Genomic DNA, 17,477 nt, shown 5'->3' with positions numbered 1-17,477 from the left:
TTCGAACACTATGCTCTGCCCGTCGTCAGGAGAATGAGGGATTCCAACGATGATGAGATGTTATAAGGATGGGTGCGGTGAGGCGTGAGAAGGATGCAAACTGGTGAAGCTCGAAACCGGTGAAGCTGAGAAGGATGCAAGTTGACTGATTTATTCACAAGGTGCTACCGCGAACTTATCTTGTCTAAGTATCTTTCCACCATGCAAACCTTCAAATCTTATTTTTAAGTTAAATAAAGAAATTGACTGTAGCAGGATGACCGTTCCGGATTACCGTACCGAAACAGGAATCCGGAGGTCACAGGGTCAAACCAGCTCCAGTCAATTTCTTTGTTCAACTTTCACGTTATTATAATGCACCGAGTCAGTTCTCCCTTGTGGTTTATTTTTATGACTGAAACCAAACTATCCAGAAGTCAGCAGATTATCCTGACTTGGAGTCCGTGCCCGAGTGATGACCTTATCTTACAGAGTTGCACATTAATGATCACAAGATAAAAAATCACAATGATGATAGTTTGTAAACCATGGCTTAAAGGCATAGGAACATTTGTATTTCATGCAATTTGTTTGTTTCCAATACATGTAATATCATCACTGTCCCACAGAAGAATACTCTCAACCTAACATGTTGAGGCTTTGGATATTACACTTTTTAAGAAAAGAGTGAAATATCCATGCACAAACTTTTGATCAATAAATGCGATTTCGTCCATAGAACTCTTATTTCAAAAATCAGTCAATTGACTTATCATTGGAAATCACCTAAATTTCTTGATTTCTTCTTAATGACAGCAAGCCAGACGGAATAATTTCACGGGGTGTTTAGTACCAGTACGATCTTTAATCCAAGTGAGCTTTTTGATTATAATTTGGTAGGTTACTTTTGGGATAAATGCAAATGATCCCATCCCATATCCCTTGAAATGTGTAAATTAATGAGTACAAAAATCCCCATCATTTAAAATTGCAATCAGTTCGGCTTTGCAGTTACAGTGTGTAAATCTCATTTTAATCAAAATCTTCTTTCATGTGTCATGCCAGCAACAACAGTTAAACATTATTAACATTCAGTTTACATTTCCAATGTGAATAAATCAAAACGTTGATTCAAAGTATACTTTTTCTCTCCTGCAGAACGACTTTTACCAAATTGAATGGTTGCATTTGGGCATGTTATAAACGACTGCTATCACCTGGGCAACTGCAAAATATCAAAACTGTTAGAAACAAAAATGTCATTTTTGGTACGAGAAAATTTATCATACTTGGAACAAACGAATCTAGTGTCAATTAATGCTTTGAAGAGGCTTGCAATGATAAAAACAAGCAAATTGTCCACTTGTACCTATTTCAACATAATCAGAAACCAGAAACCTTTTCGCGTACACAACAATTGCAATGATTGGTCCTGAATGAGCAAACATGACTGTCCTCTGACAAAAATGCGTCATTTGGCAATGCAACATTCTACATGTATATATATTATACATGAATTGTTTGACAGTATGAACACTGGTTTAGTAACTCTCAATATGCACATAGGCCTACAGTTGAATAGTAAACGAAATCCACGTTATACTGTCCTTACACAACGGAACCACTTTAAAGGTATATTACATAAACAGTCAAGGTTAAAGATCTATACAAAAGTTAGCAAACTGGAATCATAATTTTTGCCATTTTATGCGTAATTTACATTAATTTACACAAACGATTTGATAAAGAATGAAGCACAAACGCTCAAAAGAAACGTCTGTTTGAAAGGCATGAAGTTGCAAGAATTTTCCGAATTTGTACATAAGGCAAATGCAAAACAATCCAAAAGTACCCGAGGATTGGAGTATTATTCTGTATACTAAGTTTTGCACAGCACTGGTCTATGGAAGGGTGTCGTGCAGCCGTTTGCGTGTGGTCACATTAGTTTGTTTGAATGCCATATTACTACATTGATCGGATAACAGGGTAGGAGGAGGCCTTTGTCACAAAAGTTGAAGACATCTCACACAACTTTTACCTAAGATGATGCGAAACAAGATATTTTCTCAAAATAAATGGAAAGGAGAGGTGGATTCTCCTGTTTAATTGACGATTAGATTGTAGATTTATAATAGTATTCAGAGGTCACCCAAGATACAAGGTCAATTTAATATCACTTTCAAGGGACACCCAGAATGCTTAGTACAGTGCTATTATGTTTGAAGAATTCAATGAATCATTTTGTACAGGAAATGTTGATAGACTTTTCACATTGATTGAATGATCAATTGATGGATTGAATTTTTGGGGGATGGAGGTTCAGTAGAATGAAGAACTATGCTGGGTATATTCGTATTCATAATGTAAGAGGATTCCGAATACTCTATTTGTATGGAAACTGTTTTGTTTACTTTTTCATTCATTATCAAGCCCCTTACTGTCATCTGAAAATAAAGTTGTTGTTGTTATTAATTGTTGTTGTTGTTGTTTTTTTAACTGATTCTTTTTTAGGGGGGGGGGGGGGAGGGGGTTGCAGAGCATTGACTTCACATAAAATGACCCATCATACATGCTACTTGCTCGTGAGCGTGGTGCATTCATAAGGAACAGAGTGAGAGTTATGACTTGGTGGGAGATTATTTAGGCTTGGAATTTTCCCTCTTGTGTTTCCGTCAGGTGAGGGAGGTCTTGACTGACAACTTGTCTGACGAGCTCAGGATCGAGGCCGATGTTAAGAAGTGACAAGTAATATAACTTAGGAAGACCTTGGAGATGATGGGTGAGAGCCCTCACTGCATCCAAACTGAATGCATTGCCATCAAGGTTAAGCCCTTGTAAACCATGCCCAGCAGGAAGGATGCTTATCAGGTCCTTCACGTCATCATCTACCAACCTGCATGCATCGAGCTGCAAGACTGTAAGGGATGACAGTATGTGGCTGACATGTCGCACCTGTGCATGCAGGTTGGTGCCATACAGTGCGAACATATCCAACCTGCATCCTTCCAGTGCCTTCAATAGATCAACAACTTCATCCGGGGATCGTTGGTGCATAACCAAACCAAGCCCGTCTATTTGTTCATGCATGCAGAAAAAGCTGTGTGATACACGCCCCACGTCAAACCATGACTTTGCCAAAATGAAAACCGTAATGTTTAATTGAGCACGGCACTGTTCATCCACCCCACCAAGTGTTTCCGCAATGAGGCTAAGCTCCTCCTCCTCCTGCTCAGACAAGTAGTAGTGAACCACTATCAGCCCAGCTGACTCCATGCTGTCACTCAGAAGAATTCCCCTGAGAAAGGTAAGCTCCTGCTTTCTTACATACATGTGAAAAAATGTACCTTCAAGTGGTGGAGTGACATGCTGTAAGTAGTAGCTGAGTGATTTCAGGTCTTCGTTACTCTCACAGTCTACCTCAGTTGGTCTGACAAGTTTGGTAGCCAACTCTTCTGAACCAGACTCCAACAACAGCAGCCGAGCCAATCTCTGCAGTTTGCTCTCGTCACCTTGCATCTTTTTTATGTGACTCAGAATGAGGCCAGCAGCCTTTCCTGATCTACCGCAACAAAATCTCAGCAGGTATTCCATTTCATGAACATTATGGGTTCCAATCCGCTTCAACTGGCGACAGAATTTTGTTTTGCCAAAAAAAAAACCGTCAAGCAATCGCACCAGGTGACATGCTGCGAAGTATTCTTGGATGGACTTGTGGGGGAAAGTGACCAGCACTTTTACATCCAGACCAATTGTGAACGTTTCACGTTGAACGAAACCCACACGACAACCCTCAGCTAAGCAAGACTGACAATTCTGAAATTCAGTTTCATCAAACATGAGTCTTTCCCCTCTAGAGTCTAATAACCCTTGCAATGCAACACGCCCCAAGCCATCAATGATGGACATCATGTTAGACATTAACTGTTTATCACTCATTTCTGTATTGCGGCGCTTGAAAAGAGCCACTGCAAACTCTTTGTACAGCTCAGTAATTCTCATTGGCAAGGACTTTTGATTCTTCCAAACAATGCACAGCATCTGGGAAATGACTGGAACTACAGATATTTCCTGCAGATTTGCATTGTCTTCCAGATATGAAACCAACGCCTCTCCCATGTCAGCATCATCAGGATGGTTTAATCTGATGTACTGATCTCTGTCTCGTGGTGTGAAACCTGATGTTTCAACCCGAGCGTAATTTGGGTGACCCCCCAATACATAATCCACCATGTGTGGTCGGGTAGTGACCAACACAAAACTTTTGGTAAGGACTCTGTTGTGTAAGATATCCTGAACCCTGTACACGCCCTCCTTAGATTGCAAAACATGAGACGGAATTTCATCTACTCCGTCCAACAGCAAAGCAATGCCTGATTCATGATCATCAATGAACCCTTTCACTTCTTGTCTCCTCAGTTTGGTGTTTTGTGCTAGAATTTGGTCAAATATGGCATCCAAGACACAGCTAGATTGCTGCATTTGTCTCAACTTTATCCAAAGCACAAGATCAAATCTACCAAGAAGGGGTTTTGATCTAAGTGTGATGCAAGAGTTTGCAACTTTCACTAACAGGGTTGATTTACCCGTCCCGGCCCCGCCAACAAGAAGAATCTTGATTTCTTTAACTTTTTCCTGATTGAACAAATCATCCAAGGAATTGAGAATGTCATATAGTGCTTCATCCAAGAATATTTTTCCTTCTGGTAATCTCACCGACCTCACTGATTTTGTTTTGTCTGGAATGTTCTTTTGTAGATGGAGCGGAATAAAGAATTTATCAATTTCTACATAACGTGTCTCCAGTATAGGGTGTGCAGGAATAGTCGTTGCAGTTTGCTTGTAGTTGTCAATAATTTCATGTTGCAAATCCTCAAAGGTACCTGGCCCCTGGAGACTGGTGATTTCTAAAAGAAATCATAAAATTAGTATGAATAAACTATTTTTTAAAGGGAATATACCTCATTTGCTTTTGCTGTAATTTTCAGAAATGAATGGAATTGGGGGGTTGGAAATATATAGCAAATATAGTTACACTGACTTTTTTGAGGTTTTGGGTTCGAAAATGCTATGAAAACCAAGAAAAACAATCATTTTCCTGTAGTCTGGTTCTCTGACTCCATTTAAGAAGAAACAGAGCAGTTTACATATATTGGGGAATTGTAAGGTCAGGGAACCAGTCTAGCTGGCTTGTACCCGTTCATAGGTGTGTAATCAATTGCAAACAAGTGCGATGGCCAACAGGGGCCAGTATTTGAAAAAAGCCAGTTTTTTTCCAACGCTGGTCGGTCAGCGTTGGAAATTGATACAAAAATACCACTTTTCTTGAAAATGACAGTATGCTAGGTACCATGATTTTACAGGATGCTTTACACTATCATTCACTAACAGTCCAGCAAGGTATTTCAAAATGATTTGGTAGTTTTTTTTTTGGATGTTTGCAAATGTTGTATTTTCCCTTTAAGTATACATGAACATGATTCATAACAATGCTTTCAAGCTGCAATTCATCAAAACCGAACAATCTGCATGCCCAGTTTTTAACCTATTATTTTTCTTCTGTAAACAGGTTTATTTGTTTTACCTGTATTCCGTAACATATTCGATTGGTTGAAGTTTCCAATTACATGCAGTAAAATGTACACTGAGAAATTTTGCCTGAGAATTAAATTTACGTATCCAGATTTCGTTTTTAAAGGGTCTATGTGGTGATTTTTTCTTATTTCTTAGGCACACAATTTGTGCAACTTTCTACTCCCTTAAATGTATGAAAACTATTTGACATCCCTATTATATGAATTTGTCATTTCAGGAAGACACTGTTCAGTTTAGGGGTTTTCTGTTCAATTAGGCACCCATTATTCGGTCAGTAAAAACATTTTTGAGAAGCTCATTGGCTTACTGGCATGTAGTGACCCAACAACGAATAACCAAAGAAAATTTACTTTGAAAAATCCTGTTGATCTCTTCCCCTATTAAGGTGCATATATATGTTAAAGTTCTACATCTCGAGAACTACAAGAATAGCTAAATAAGTCATGGAACTATTTTCAACATATAATATATGCTAAAACAGTACACCATCCTTCCCCTGCCCGCCCCCCCCCCCCCATACATTAACACTTGATTTAAGATATCAAAATACTTCATCGTATTGACTAAGATTATATTTACCTGGTCCTTCCAACGGCGAGTTGTAAGTGATATTAACTCCACTTGAACCAACAATGACAGGGTTCTGGCTACCGCTGACTGTGCCGATGCTTCCTATGCTGGCTCCACTTTGTTGTGGGTAATCTACAATTAAAAGCAAGAATTAAAATATCCTTCAATTTAATTCAATTCAATAATTAGGGAATAACAGTGTGAGGATCCGGTCTTCACTGCGTGACAATGACTGTGTTGGGGGATGCCCGCTGTTGAAGGTACAGTCCATCATTTGTAATTTGTGTATTATGTTCGTTTGAACTTTGAAGCAACAAAAGTGCTCAAAATCCAAAGAAGGTGCTGAACAACTAACCTGATGAGTGCTGAGCAACTAACCTGATGAACAATACACATTTTAGCATTTGGACATGATCTAGAATTAGTGTCCAAGCAAAATGGCAGCCACCGTGTGACACATAACTAATGACTCAACAAAAACTTCATATTCACCCTCAAAACAGCCACAAAATGATCAGGTAACCCACCTCAGATACAAGTACTTAAAGTGGAGATTGAGGATTAAGATCGAAGTAAGGTTTACTAACGATCTTGATGAAAAGTGACATTTCCTAATCAATCCTGAGAGCTCCCCTCGTCTCTGCTTTGCCATTCAAATGAATCATCGTGTACGCGAATGCGAGGGGAGTTCTCGGAATTGAATGGGAAAATTCATTTTCATCCAGATAGTAAGTAAAATTTACCATGTGATGACAGCGGTCTTGGCTGTAGTTGTTGCGTTGGTTGTGGCGTTGGTTCCTGCTGGGAAGGATGTCCGCTGCCAGACTGAGTCGTTTTTTGATCATCCCTCACTCCATCAGCCGGTAGTTGTTGGGTTGCAGCTGTGCTTGGACCAGGGTTAGTTTGTGTCTCATTTTGTCTTCGGGCTCTCTTAGCCGGTGGTTCTGCCATTTAGCGCTGGTGATGTACGTGGGCACAGTTTAGTTACAGACAGCTTCGGTAGTTCAACCCCGCATAATCCTGTGAAGAAAGTGCTGCCTTTTTCAGATGTCTACTTCTCGTGAAATTACCAGATTCATTTGCACACGTTTGCGTATCAAAATTTCAACATAAAATTTCACAAAAATTAGACATCTGAAAAAGGCAGCACTTTCTGATTAGCCTATGCATGCCAGGCCCTACATCATGTACATAACATGTCATGCATTGCCATTTGGCATTAGCCCCATAATGTGGCCTATTTTACTGGACAATGCTGGACTGCCTCCGTAAACATAGGCCACACATCCACATGTACAAAAACGTGTCGCACTTTGCCAAATTTTGATTTTCACATGATTTAGGCTTAGTTTGTAGGGGTTTTTTTGCTTTAGATGTTAGAAGTATACTCGCCGTCTTTACGAAATTCACTAAAGACTAAAGTTAAAAAAATAAAGTCAAAGAGGCGATAATTTGGGTCCCCGAGTTACTGAAGATCTTACTATCAAATCATAGAAAACCTTCTGCCTCTGGAAGTTTTCACTGACGTAACTGATGCCAAACTTTCCCTTTCTTGCTGAGCTTTCTAGGAGTAGGAGTTCCAACTTTCATCCTCACGTCACATGCATGTCTACGTCTAGTCTTTATAGTTTGATCATGGTGACCGGTGGTCCGCACGCACACGCACGGTCCTACTAAAGCGCGTCAACATCGTCAACAAACGTCACAACTCTCAACGGTCGTCAACGAGCATCAACAAATTTTGTACATGCTTTTGAACATTAAATATATGGTAGAAAAAAGCAACAAAGAACATTTTCTGTATATCAATTAAAGTTAAAATTATTTAAAAACTTGTTTTTTTAACGCGAAATGTACGATGAATTTGTCGATTAGGAGTTAAGTTGGCCGCCATCTTGTTTATGTGAAGCTTAGCCCTACTACGCATGCGTGAGGTGTACAGAGCCATACTACGCATGCGCGAAGTGTACAGCGCCATCCAAACAAGATGGCGGCCGACACTAATCGACAAATTCGTCGTACATTTCGCGTTAAAAAAAACAACAAGTTTTTGAATAATTTGAACTTTAATTGATATGCAGAAGATATTTTTTATTACTTTTTCTACCATATTAAGCTACTTTTAATGTTCAAAAGCATGTACAAAATTTGTTGACGCTCGTTGACGACCGTTGAGGATTGTTGACGCTTGTTGACGCGCTTTAGTAGAACCCCACACGCATGTAAATTTAGAAATCGAAACTTGACGGGCGCCCTCTCTAATTGGACGTAGAGATCTTACTTTCCGAGGGCGCCCTTCTCAATTAACGGTGGGGTGGATGTTTGGCACTTCAGTTACGGAAAAGAAGACTTTTAATAATGAATATAAGAATGTCAACTTTCAAGGAAGAAATACTAACTCGTTGTTCGGACATTAACTCAGGGAATACCTGTTGGAGAGAAATCGTCAACATGATTAAAAGTAGTGTGTTTTAGCGCGAAACATACAATTTGAATTAAAGTCAACTTTCTGGAAGAAACCCCCCCCCCCCCAAAAAATACACTCGTTTTCCAGACAAGGCCGGAGTGCCGAAAGAATAATATAATCCATTACAAAATTAGTTTAAGCGTAAAAAAGTCGAATTAAAGCCAACTAAAATTCTCCTTAAAGAGGGCGCTACAAAAATAGTGGTCACAATCGGCCATAGGCTACCTGTCGTATGGAATTGAAACATCGTCTATTGATCGTGATAAATAGCAAAAGCCATTTGACTATTAAGAGAAATAGTCAAACAATTAATGTTTAATCAAAACAAATTAGTGTGTTAAGCACGAACAAAAAATATACAATCAGTGGTTGTTAATTCTGTTCAATTATACAGGGTGACCCCAAAAAATCCAACCCCACATTTGCCTTTTAATAATAATAACGGGTTCTTATATATAGTGCTTTAACAAGGATCAAAGCGCTTTACATTATTATTACCCCTGATCATTGGGCCAATTAAACATCCAATATACCATCTCAGCTCCCTGGGGAGTATACAGCTCGAAAAAAAGTGTACAGCTTAAAAAAGGATCGCTGGATTTTTATATTTTTGGTATCAGATTAAAGCTGAGAGCTTTTTCTTACAAATACTAAAAAAATCATGAAAATAGCACTTTGGGTTGCTGAAAAAAAGGCCAATTAGGTAAAATTAGTCATTTTTGTCGTCCTGTACCTGCACACGAAAAGACCACAGTCGGTTCTGTGCAAAAGTGAGGCAACAGTTCTGTTTGGAGTGGGAGTGCAGCCCATTGCCATGTTTTCTCCGTTTTGACACAAGACACTGTTGATGGGAAAAATATTTTTTTTGTATTGTGTCCTTTTTGTCTATTTGTCCTGACCAATCAATTAAAGGTATCAAACTAAAGTGGAATTTCTTCACGGCTATACAGATGAGGTAGGACTGAAATTTCTCAATTAACTCCTCTTTTATAATTTCTTTTTCGTTATTTGGCTAACCCTTCCCGCTTCAAAAAAAACACAAAACGAGATCTGAAAACCCCGTTCCTGGTACTAGTCATAACGCATTTTAAATTTCCGCTACGGATTACAACTAAATGCGACCTTGAATGAAGACTAGGCAGACCAGGAGTTTAATTCAAATTATTCCCAGCTAGGGAGTCCATGTTCACGTCGTGCATGAAATCTCGCGCGATTTTACCCCATGCTATGCTCCGCTTAATTTCAACATGGCCGACAGTGGGGAAGCAAGCGCCGATGTCGGCAGTTCTTTACCCAAATCCTGGAAAATTGCTTTGGCGATCGGAGCTCCGATCGCCATCGGTGTTGCTGTGGGCGCCTTCTACTACAGCAGGAGAAGATCTGATCTGTCGAGCGGTGAAAAAGGAGGAAAAACGCAGACGAAGGGAAAAGCGAAACAGGGCGAACCTACCGCTCATGCCGCTGCAGCAGACGAACGGGTAATGAACGTGCGGTGTGCATTGGTGGATGGTGGGCGGGGTTTGGGAGGTGGGCGGAGTTTGGGAGGTGGGCGGAGTTTGGGAGGTGGAGGGGAGGGGTTGACCAGGAACAAGGTTTGTTCTGCACTACACTGTGAAGAGTAACATTTACCCCACGTATTGTGCCGATCGTGAAGTGTAGGGCCCCTGTTTTGTTTTGATTAAATTCAAGTCAAAAATGTTTTTAATGTTATTGCACCTTTCATGCCTTTTAAAATTTAGTTTTACAAACGCAGACTTTTCTCAATTCTAATGACACCCGTTTTGCAATTTTGAACAAATTCTGGGTAGAATTTACGATTTTCCTGCGTGATTTGTGCCTTGTGATTCAGCGCGCCATGCGTGCCGTGCTCACAGTCAGTACATCGCGCGGTGATCCGCTGATGCCATCGTTATTTTCGGGTCGCCTTTTGTCATCATTTTACCCCCAAATTTCCCTCAAAACAAAAAATCAAAACCCTGCCCTCCATCCATGACAATACATATATCATGTCGCCAATTGGTTTGGTAGGCCTAGGTCCAATATTTTCATAGGTCTAATATTTTCATATTACTTTTATTTCCAGACCCCTGAAGAGAAAGCTCAAGGAAGTAAGAATAAAGGCAACAAATACTTCAAAGCGGGGAGATACGAGCAAGCCATCGCATGCTACAACGAGGCAATAGAGCTGGTCCCACTCGACAAGACTAAAGACCTATCCACTTTCTATCAGAATAGAGCTGCAGCACATGAGCAATTGGTACGAAACACTAACACTCCTTCAGTCCTTGATCCTTTAAAATCCTACAGGAGGTTTTGTAAGAAGTTGAAGAATTTCAAAATTTAGAGTGAGCCATTTGCACAGTGGAGGATTTTGTAGGATTGGGGAAGGAAGGGCCCAGCCACTATTACTTTACATTGGCACTGATGCCCCATGAAAATATGCTGTTGTGTTCCTGCAAAATAGTAGATTTTGGAAGATTCAGGCAGATATTTTTCAGGTATTTTTGTTCAAAATCCACCAAAATCCAACATTGAGACCAATATATTGGATTATTAGGATTAATTCTGAGGAATCTTGGAAGTTTCAAAAGTTGGCATTTTGCTATTGTTTCCGTTTTAACTCAGCAGTGTGCAAAATGAACTTTGTTCTTTGTGATGGATTGCAAAGATTTCACACAAATCTTCATATTCTAAGAAAGTTGTAAGTAACTACAAGTTTTTTTGAAAAAAAAAAGAATAATTTTCTTCTTTTTTACAGAAAAATTATGCACAGGTCGTGACTGACTGTACAAAAGCGCTGGAGCTGAATGCACGCTACGTCAAAGCGCTGTTCAGACGAGCCAAAGCGTTTGAGAATATGAACCAAAAGATGGCATGTTTAGAAGGTAAGGGAAACACTAACCTGTGTACAAGGGCGGATCCAAGGGGGGCCAAAGGGGGCCATGGCCCCCAAAAAACAAAGCAAATTTTTTTTTTTAGATGACTTCGCAATAAAGGCAGGCAATGAGTACACCACCATCTTTTCCTCAAAAAACATTGGTTAAAGTGGTCAGAAATTGCCTCAGATCGCACCACAGAGCATCTAGAATCCAAACAAGTTTCGGGGCACTTAAGCGGGCCCCGAACCCCACGCCGTAATTTTTTTGGACACACTTTTTGTGGACCAAATTTTGTTTTGCCCCCCCCCCCCAAAAAAAAATTGTGCTCTTGATCCGCCCTTGCCTGTGTATAAGGCACAACAAAGGTATAAGTTTTGACTGTCTGTGGCTGTTTAAACAGGGATGTTTACCGGTTTTTGTTGTTGATGAAATTTGTTCGTTTTAGATACGACTGCCGTTTGTATCTTGGAGAACTTCTCCCACAACCAAAGCATGCTGCTGGCGGACAAGATGCTGAAAGAATTAGGCAAAGAGAAAGCACAGCAACGATACAAGGTACCAGACCTGTAATGGGATTCATGGGCTTTAAGAACCCACTCCCAAAGAAAACAAATACAAACCAAAACACATGACAAATGATCTTTCATGCTCGACATGACATATGTATTTTGTAACAATCCTTTGTACAACTGAAAATAGAAGTTTGTTCATAAAAATCTCCAAAAAACATACACATTTTAATTTGTGAAGTGATTGTGGCACTGCTGAAAATTCCTATTCATGATGGAAAAAATATCATCAGTTTTCACTGCTGGGCAAAAAAATGGTCTTAAAAGTTTTATGGTTGCAAAATTTTAAATCATAAAACACCAAACAAATACAGAACTGTCAATGAACGTTCCATGATCCTGGACGGAGACCAATTCAACAAAACAACTGGTTTTGTGCTGATTAAATATATCTGTGCGTAGCAACTACTAAAAATTAATTTGTAATTAATGTTGCCCTTAGCCTTATACTAATGCTGAATTTGCTTTGTTTTGCGTTAAGGAGCGAGTTCCTAGCCTGCCTTCTGGACAGTTTATCCGATCCTACTTCTCGTCTTTCTCTGATGATGGAATCTCCAGATCAAGCAATGACTATAATGATGAAGGAGCAGGGGATGTTGGGTAAGGTCAAGGGTCACACTTGGTTGTTTGTATACCCTGGAGACGTGCCCTAGATACAAGTATACAAGAACAGGTAACATCTTCGGAGCGATTAAAATGTGAGAGTTTGGAGAGTCAAATGTACATTGACCGGAAAACATAAATTTGTAGGAAAATCTGTATGTCAAGACTAAAAGGAAATTGAGAAAGTGGCATTCTTGTATCACGAACAGAAACACAGGCTACCGCAAGGCACATCGTCTCTTTACCAACGGCGATTACAACGGAGTGATCGAAGCATGTGACGAGGAGATTAACACGGATGGAGACAAGTTGGCCGAAGCTCTTCTCATGAGGGCGACATTCTATCTCTTGATGGGCCAAGCAGCTGAGGCCAGACCTGATCTGGATCGACTTATTGGAATGGACGAAAGCAGTAAAAAAGTGAGCATAAATAATATTTCTTTACAGTGGAAATGCTAACTCTAATTCCCATGGTATTTTTGGTTTGAAACTTACCAAGGCCTCAAAAATCTACCCCTTTTTGCCCACAAATTACAGTTGCGCTGTGTTTTCCAACTTTTGTTTTATTTTTCTTTTAGCTGCGTGCCAACGCTTTGATCAAGCGTGGCAGCATGCATATGCAAGAGGGCAACTCAAGCGACGCAATGAATGACTTCGCTACGGCCGTGAGAATCGATCCTGACAATGCAGATATCTACCATCACAGAGGCCAGGTAAATAGATTGCTATTGCCTCCATGCATGGACAATAGAGGGAAATAATGCAGATATCCACCTCAAGAGAGGTAAGGTAAATAGAATGCTATTGCCTCCATGTATGGAAAATAGGGGGCATAATGCAGATATCTACCATCATCGAGGTAAGGTAAATAGAATGCTATTGCCTTCATGCATGGACAATAGAGGGAAATAATGCAGATATCTACCATCACAGAGGCCAGGTAAATAGATTGCTATTGCCTTTGTGTATGAACTAATGAGGGCGATGATGCAGATACCTGTTGTCACAGAGCACGGGTAAATATAATATAATATACTATTGCCTCTGATAGGGGATAATGCAGATATCTACCACCATGTAGGCCAGCTAAATAGATTATTGTCATGAACTAATGAGGGCGCTGTACAGCCTGGCAACAAAGACAAGCCAATGGTTCTTACATTTCACTGGTTCACAAGCAGTTTTCATTCATTTACTTTAACAAATCCTTGTCTTTCCATTACATAATGGCTTGAGAAAGAGTTGGGAACCAGTCCAGGCGGGTTCCCATTCCCTCGGCCATATCCAAGACATTGAGAAAGAGGTTTGGAACCAGTCAAACCTGGGTACAAGTTAAAAGTAAATTCTTACCTTTTTTTGGTCAAACAGTTGAATCTTCTTTTGGACCGGATCGACGACGCAGCGCAGGATTTTGAGAAATGCAACAAGCTGAACAGCAACTTTGCCCTCGCACATGCTCAGTACAGCTACGCTAAGTACCGCCTCGCGCTTGTTCACCAGAGTCCTATGCAGCTACACACGGCAATGCAGGAACTGGAGAATAGCACCAAGAAATTCCCAACATGCGCTGAGGCCTTCGCTCTGTATGCACAGGTCAGTAGCTAAAGTGGATAAGGGATTCAGAGTATGAGAAAATAAACCAAGGATTAAGAAGATTCAGGTATAACATAATATGCCATTTCGCTATTTTGAAAGAACTACGCATGCGCGCATCACGTTCAACAATTTACTTTTGGGAGATAAAACAGTTCACCACACGTGTAAAATGATAGGGGCTGCCAACGAAATCCAGGAATAATTCTTGTTTTGAAGTAAATGCTAAATTTTGATGTTTTAAGATGTTTTGTATGCGCCAATTCTGTGCGAGCAAAAGTTTCAATCTTCGTTTTTATTGCAGAATGCAGATTTGGTTACCATATCACTAATACTAATTCTAATAATGTGTGTGTAAATCTGCTTTGTGTATCTCCTGAAAGTAAATGGTTCAATCTAATGCGAGCAAATGAAGTTGAAACGGCAAAAAGGGAAATAATATTTCCATTAGGTGCTGAAAATTTGTATAGTAATTTCTGCAAGGTCAACACTTTTATAATGGCATTTGAAATCGGTGCCCCTTATGTCACAACTCTCCGTATATGGCTCTGACATGGTCTAATGAATACTGCCCTCTTGTGTTGTACTTTGTTTAGGCTCAGAGCGACCAGGGCCAGTTCCATGTTGCAGATGAGTACTTTCAGAAAGCGATTGCTCTGGAGCCGGACAACCCGACAGCTTATGTCCATAGAGGGTGAGTCCGTAACTAGACCAGCAATTCATAAATTTCATACAGATGTGAATAATTTGAAATCCAAACTGATGTTTGACCAAAAAATTTATCTTTGAGCAAAAACAAACTATTGTCATAAACACCTTAAAAAATTACCATTGATCATGCTGACTGGAAAATGAAATGAATTTTGAGGCTTGGACACGATCTGGCACTAGGTGACGCTGTTCATAACGGCTACTTGTGTATAATCTCTCCGAAGTGGCTGTTTATTCACTGGTGTTGGTAGCTGAATGCATTGAAGTTATTGGTTGGTTTATCTCCTAAATACTCCGCGTGGGAGTTTATACAGGAGGCCAGAAACACCAGGGCAAACCCCTTCTCTTAGCGATGTGTCACTGGGTTCTTTTACGTGCATTGCATTACACAACACACGGGACCTACGGCTTTACGTCCCATCCGAAGGACGAAGCAATAATGGTTAAGTGCCTTGCTTAAGGGCACAAGTATCCGCCGGTGGGCTCGAACCTGAGCCACTGTTGCCTCTGAAACACCAGAACATGAGTCCGGTGTTCTCAACCGCTAACTCCAGAAGTGCACCAGACTTTTCCACCTGATGCACTGTGTTGCTTCTTGCAGGGTTAGGGATAATGTTACTTGAAACTTGGTATGTACAAAGAGTCTACCATTAGGTTTCTGTACAGTAGAGCAAATCGCGAGGTTTCAGAAAGATTCCTCGACATTTTTTTCTACTTAGGTAATTTGTTTCTTTTTCCGACAGACTTCTACATCTAAGTTGGAAGAAAGACGCAGACGGCGCGATCGCCATGATCCAGAAAGCGCTGGAAATAGACAGCAAATGTGACTTTGCTTACGAGACACTCGGAACAATAGAAGTGCAAAGGTAATCATACAGAAATGACAAAATGGCAGCTTTTAATCGTACAGTGCCAACCTTGTTCCCAAGGTATGCTGCATTTGCAACATCATTACTAGACCCTGGGAAGGCTTTCAATATCCTGATTGGTCCCACTAATATTAAGACGACGATTTTGCATCGCGTAGTTAGCGATTTCAGTTATTCAATTTGCATTTGATGTTTTACTATTAGGTGTGAACATTATGCGCATTTGTAGTTCCAATTGTCCCTCAACTGTTTTGCTGAACATCATTTTTAAGTTAAATAGTGGAGACTGAACGAGTTATTTATACCTTGCTTTTCCAATCAAAGTTTTGACATTCTTGCGTGATTATCACACACTGAGTTTTGAATGTCGTTTTTTTCTTTTATTTTTTCAGAGGCAACATGTCAGCTGCTAAGAGCTACTTTGAGAAAGCGATCGACTTAGCGCGAACCGAGATGGAAATGTCTCATCTCTTCTCGCTTAGCGTGGCAGCGGAAGCGCAGCGCAACGTGACCACCAAGTACAACATAACACCGCCCTCGCCCATCTTGTAGATGTCAATTCAAATCGTCAATTTCAAGCGTCAGAACTAAAGATTGTAGCAACAGCAAAGTGGCTGGTTTTCTCTCTTCGATGTATCATGTTCTTTCTACTAAGTTTCATACAGCTACTAAACACAGAAACTACATTGTGCTAAGTGAGAACAGGTTACCAGCCAAAATTTCAAGCAGTTTATTGTATGCAACTGGTTCCCGGCTGATTTCTGCTAAGCGCAAAAATTGCTTTTAATAGCTTTATTTTCTTGCAAAGCAGCACCATTAAAGAAAAAGTCTTAAATTACTCTGTATTATTTTGTATTCATTTGGTCAGAGTTAATTGTATGAATCATACTCAAATGCGCCATTTTGAGAACAGTTTGGTCAGAATGAGTCCATGGTACTCTTTAAGCGCCAAAAATATGTGCTTAGCAAAGCTCAGGTTGCCAGCTAAAATATCGTGCATTGTTTATTTCATGTGACTGGTTGTCGGCCATTTTCTGCATAGCACGCAAGTTTGCTTACCACTTTATTATTTTTTCAGCTCCATGAAATATGGCTAAGCTTACACTTAAGCATAAATTAAAGGTATAGTTCATCATTTGTAATTGGTACATTTTTGTTCATTTGAAGCAACAAAAGTGCTCAAATCTAAAGAAGGGTGCTGAACAACTATCCTGATGAAGTTTCAGCTCAGCTTCAGCTGTATATTGCAAGAAAAACAACAATCTAGGATCTCGATTTCAAATCAAAAGTTCTTTAATCATGTTTTGAATTGAGCCTGAATTCAGCATCCGAGACACGTTAGCACTGAGCCGATTGCAGCTACGCGATGTTGCGCACTGATCAAACGAACTAAAGCAAAAGCGCATGTGCGCGCTTCGCCAAATATTTCCAACGGTGCGTCTAAATGCGTTGGAAAGGGTTTTTTTCGATTTCTTCAAAATGACAGCTTGCCGTTAAGAATCATTTCACAGGGAGTTTAGTCCCCTCACTATCTTTCAACCAAGTATGCTTTTCAACAATAATTACGTCAGTTACTTTTTGGATAGCTGCAAATGATGGACTGTAACTTTAAGAAGTCATCTTTATAATTTAATTTTATCTGGTA

The 17,477-nt window shown here is 40.0% G+C and overlaps 2 protein-coding genes across 5 annotated transcripts; one reads left to right on the top strand and one right to left on the bottom strand.

Annotated features, from left to right (window-relative positions):
• Positions 1-1,085: 1,085 nt before the first annotated feature.
• On the bottom strand, positions 1,086-8,049 carry LOC119733280. 4 transcript variants are annotated; one of them, XM_038206878.1, is made up of 4 exons: positions 7,623-8,049; positions 6,885-7,161; positions 6,151-6,273; positions 1,086-4,883 (listed from the first exon to the last, which is right to left on the bottom strand). In XM_038206878.1, exons 2-4 carry the CDS (start codon positions 7,090-7,092, stop codon positions 2,620-2,622), a joined length of 2,595 nt encoding a protein of 864 aa, XP_038062806.1. In that variant the 5' UTR covers positions 7,093-7,161; positions 7,623-8,049; the 3' UTR covers positions 1,086-2,619. The 4 variants fall into 4 exon arrangements, with proteins under 4 accessions (XP_038062806.1, XP_038062809.1, XP_038062807.1 ...); XM_038206881.1 differs by having other exon boundaries at positions 6,885-7,098; XM_038206879.1 differs by having other exon boundaries at positions 7,641-8,049.
• Positions 8,050-9,826: 1,777 nt separating this feature from the next.
• Positions 9,827-16,863, top strand: LOC119733279 (mitochondrial import receptor subunit TOM70-like). The gene is made up of 11 exons (XM_038206877.1): positions 9,827-10,086; positions 10,692-10,865; positions 11,367-11,493; positions 11,933-12,042; positions 12,538-12,656; positions 12,869-13,079; positions 13,238-13,372; positions 14,028-14,252; positions 14,849-14,946; positions 15,707-15,829; positions 16,225-16,863. The coding sequence occupies exons 1-11, from the start codon at positions 9,856-9,858 to the stop codon at positions 16,382-16,384; spliced, it is 1,713 nt and encodes a 570-aa protein (XP_038062805.1). The 5' UTR covers positions 9,827-9,855; the 3' UTR covers positions 16,385-16,863.
• Positions 16,864-17,477: the final 614 nt, after the last annotated feature.

Source organism: Patiria miniata, unplaced genomic scaffold, assembly GCF_015706575.1.
Source record: "Patiria miniata isolate m_02_andy unplaced genomic scaffold, ASM1570657v1 HiC_scaffold_25, whole genome shotgun sequence".
In the NCBI taxonomy this organism is placed as follows: Eukaryota; Metazoa; Echinodermata; class Asteroidea; order Valvatida; family Asterinidae; genus Patiria; species Patiria miniata.
This window is presented reverse-complemented; position numbering and strand designations above follow the sequence as displayed.

Bases quoted from the DNA above. Each gene is read 5' to 3' on its own strand.
- LOC119733280 (XM_038206878.1), bottom strand. From the start codon at position 7,092: ATGGCAGAACCACCGGCTAAGAGAGCCCGAAGACAAAATGAGACACAA. The intron at 6,274-6,884 runs GTAAATTTTACT...TTTTAATTGTAG, and splicing joins AAGACCGCTGTCATCACATG to ATTACCCACAACAAAGTGGA. The intron at 4,884-6,150 runs GTAAATATAATC...GATTTCTTTTAG, and splicing joins CTCGCCGTTGGAAGGACCAG to AAATCACCAGTCTCCAGGGG.
- LOC119733279 (XM_038206877.1), top strand. From the start codon at position 9,856: ATGGCCGACAGTGGGGAAGCAAGCGCCGATGTCGGCAGTTCTTTACCC. The intron at 11,494-11,932 runs GTAAGGGAAACA...TGTTCGTTTTAG, and splicing joins AAAGATGGCATGTTTAGAAG to ATACGACTGCCGTTTGTATC. The intron at 13,080-13,237 runs GTGAGCATAAAT...TTTTTCTTTTAG, and splicing joins TGGACGAAAGCAGTAAAAAA to CTGCGTGCCAACGCTTTGAT.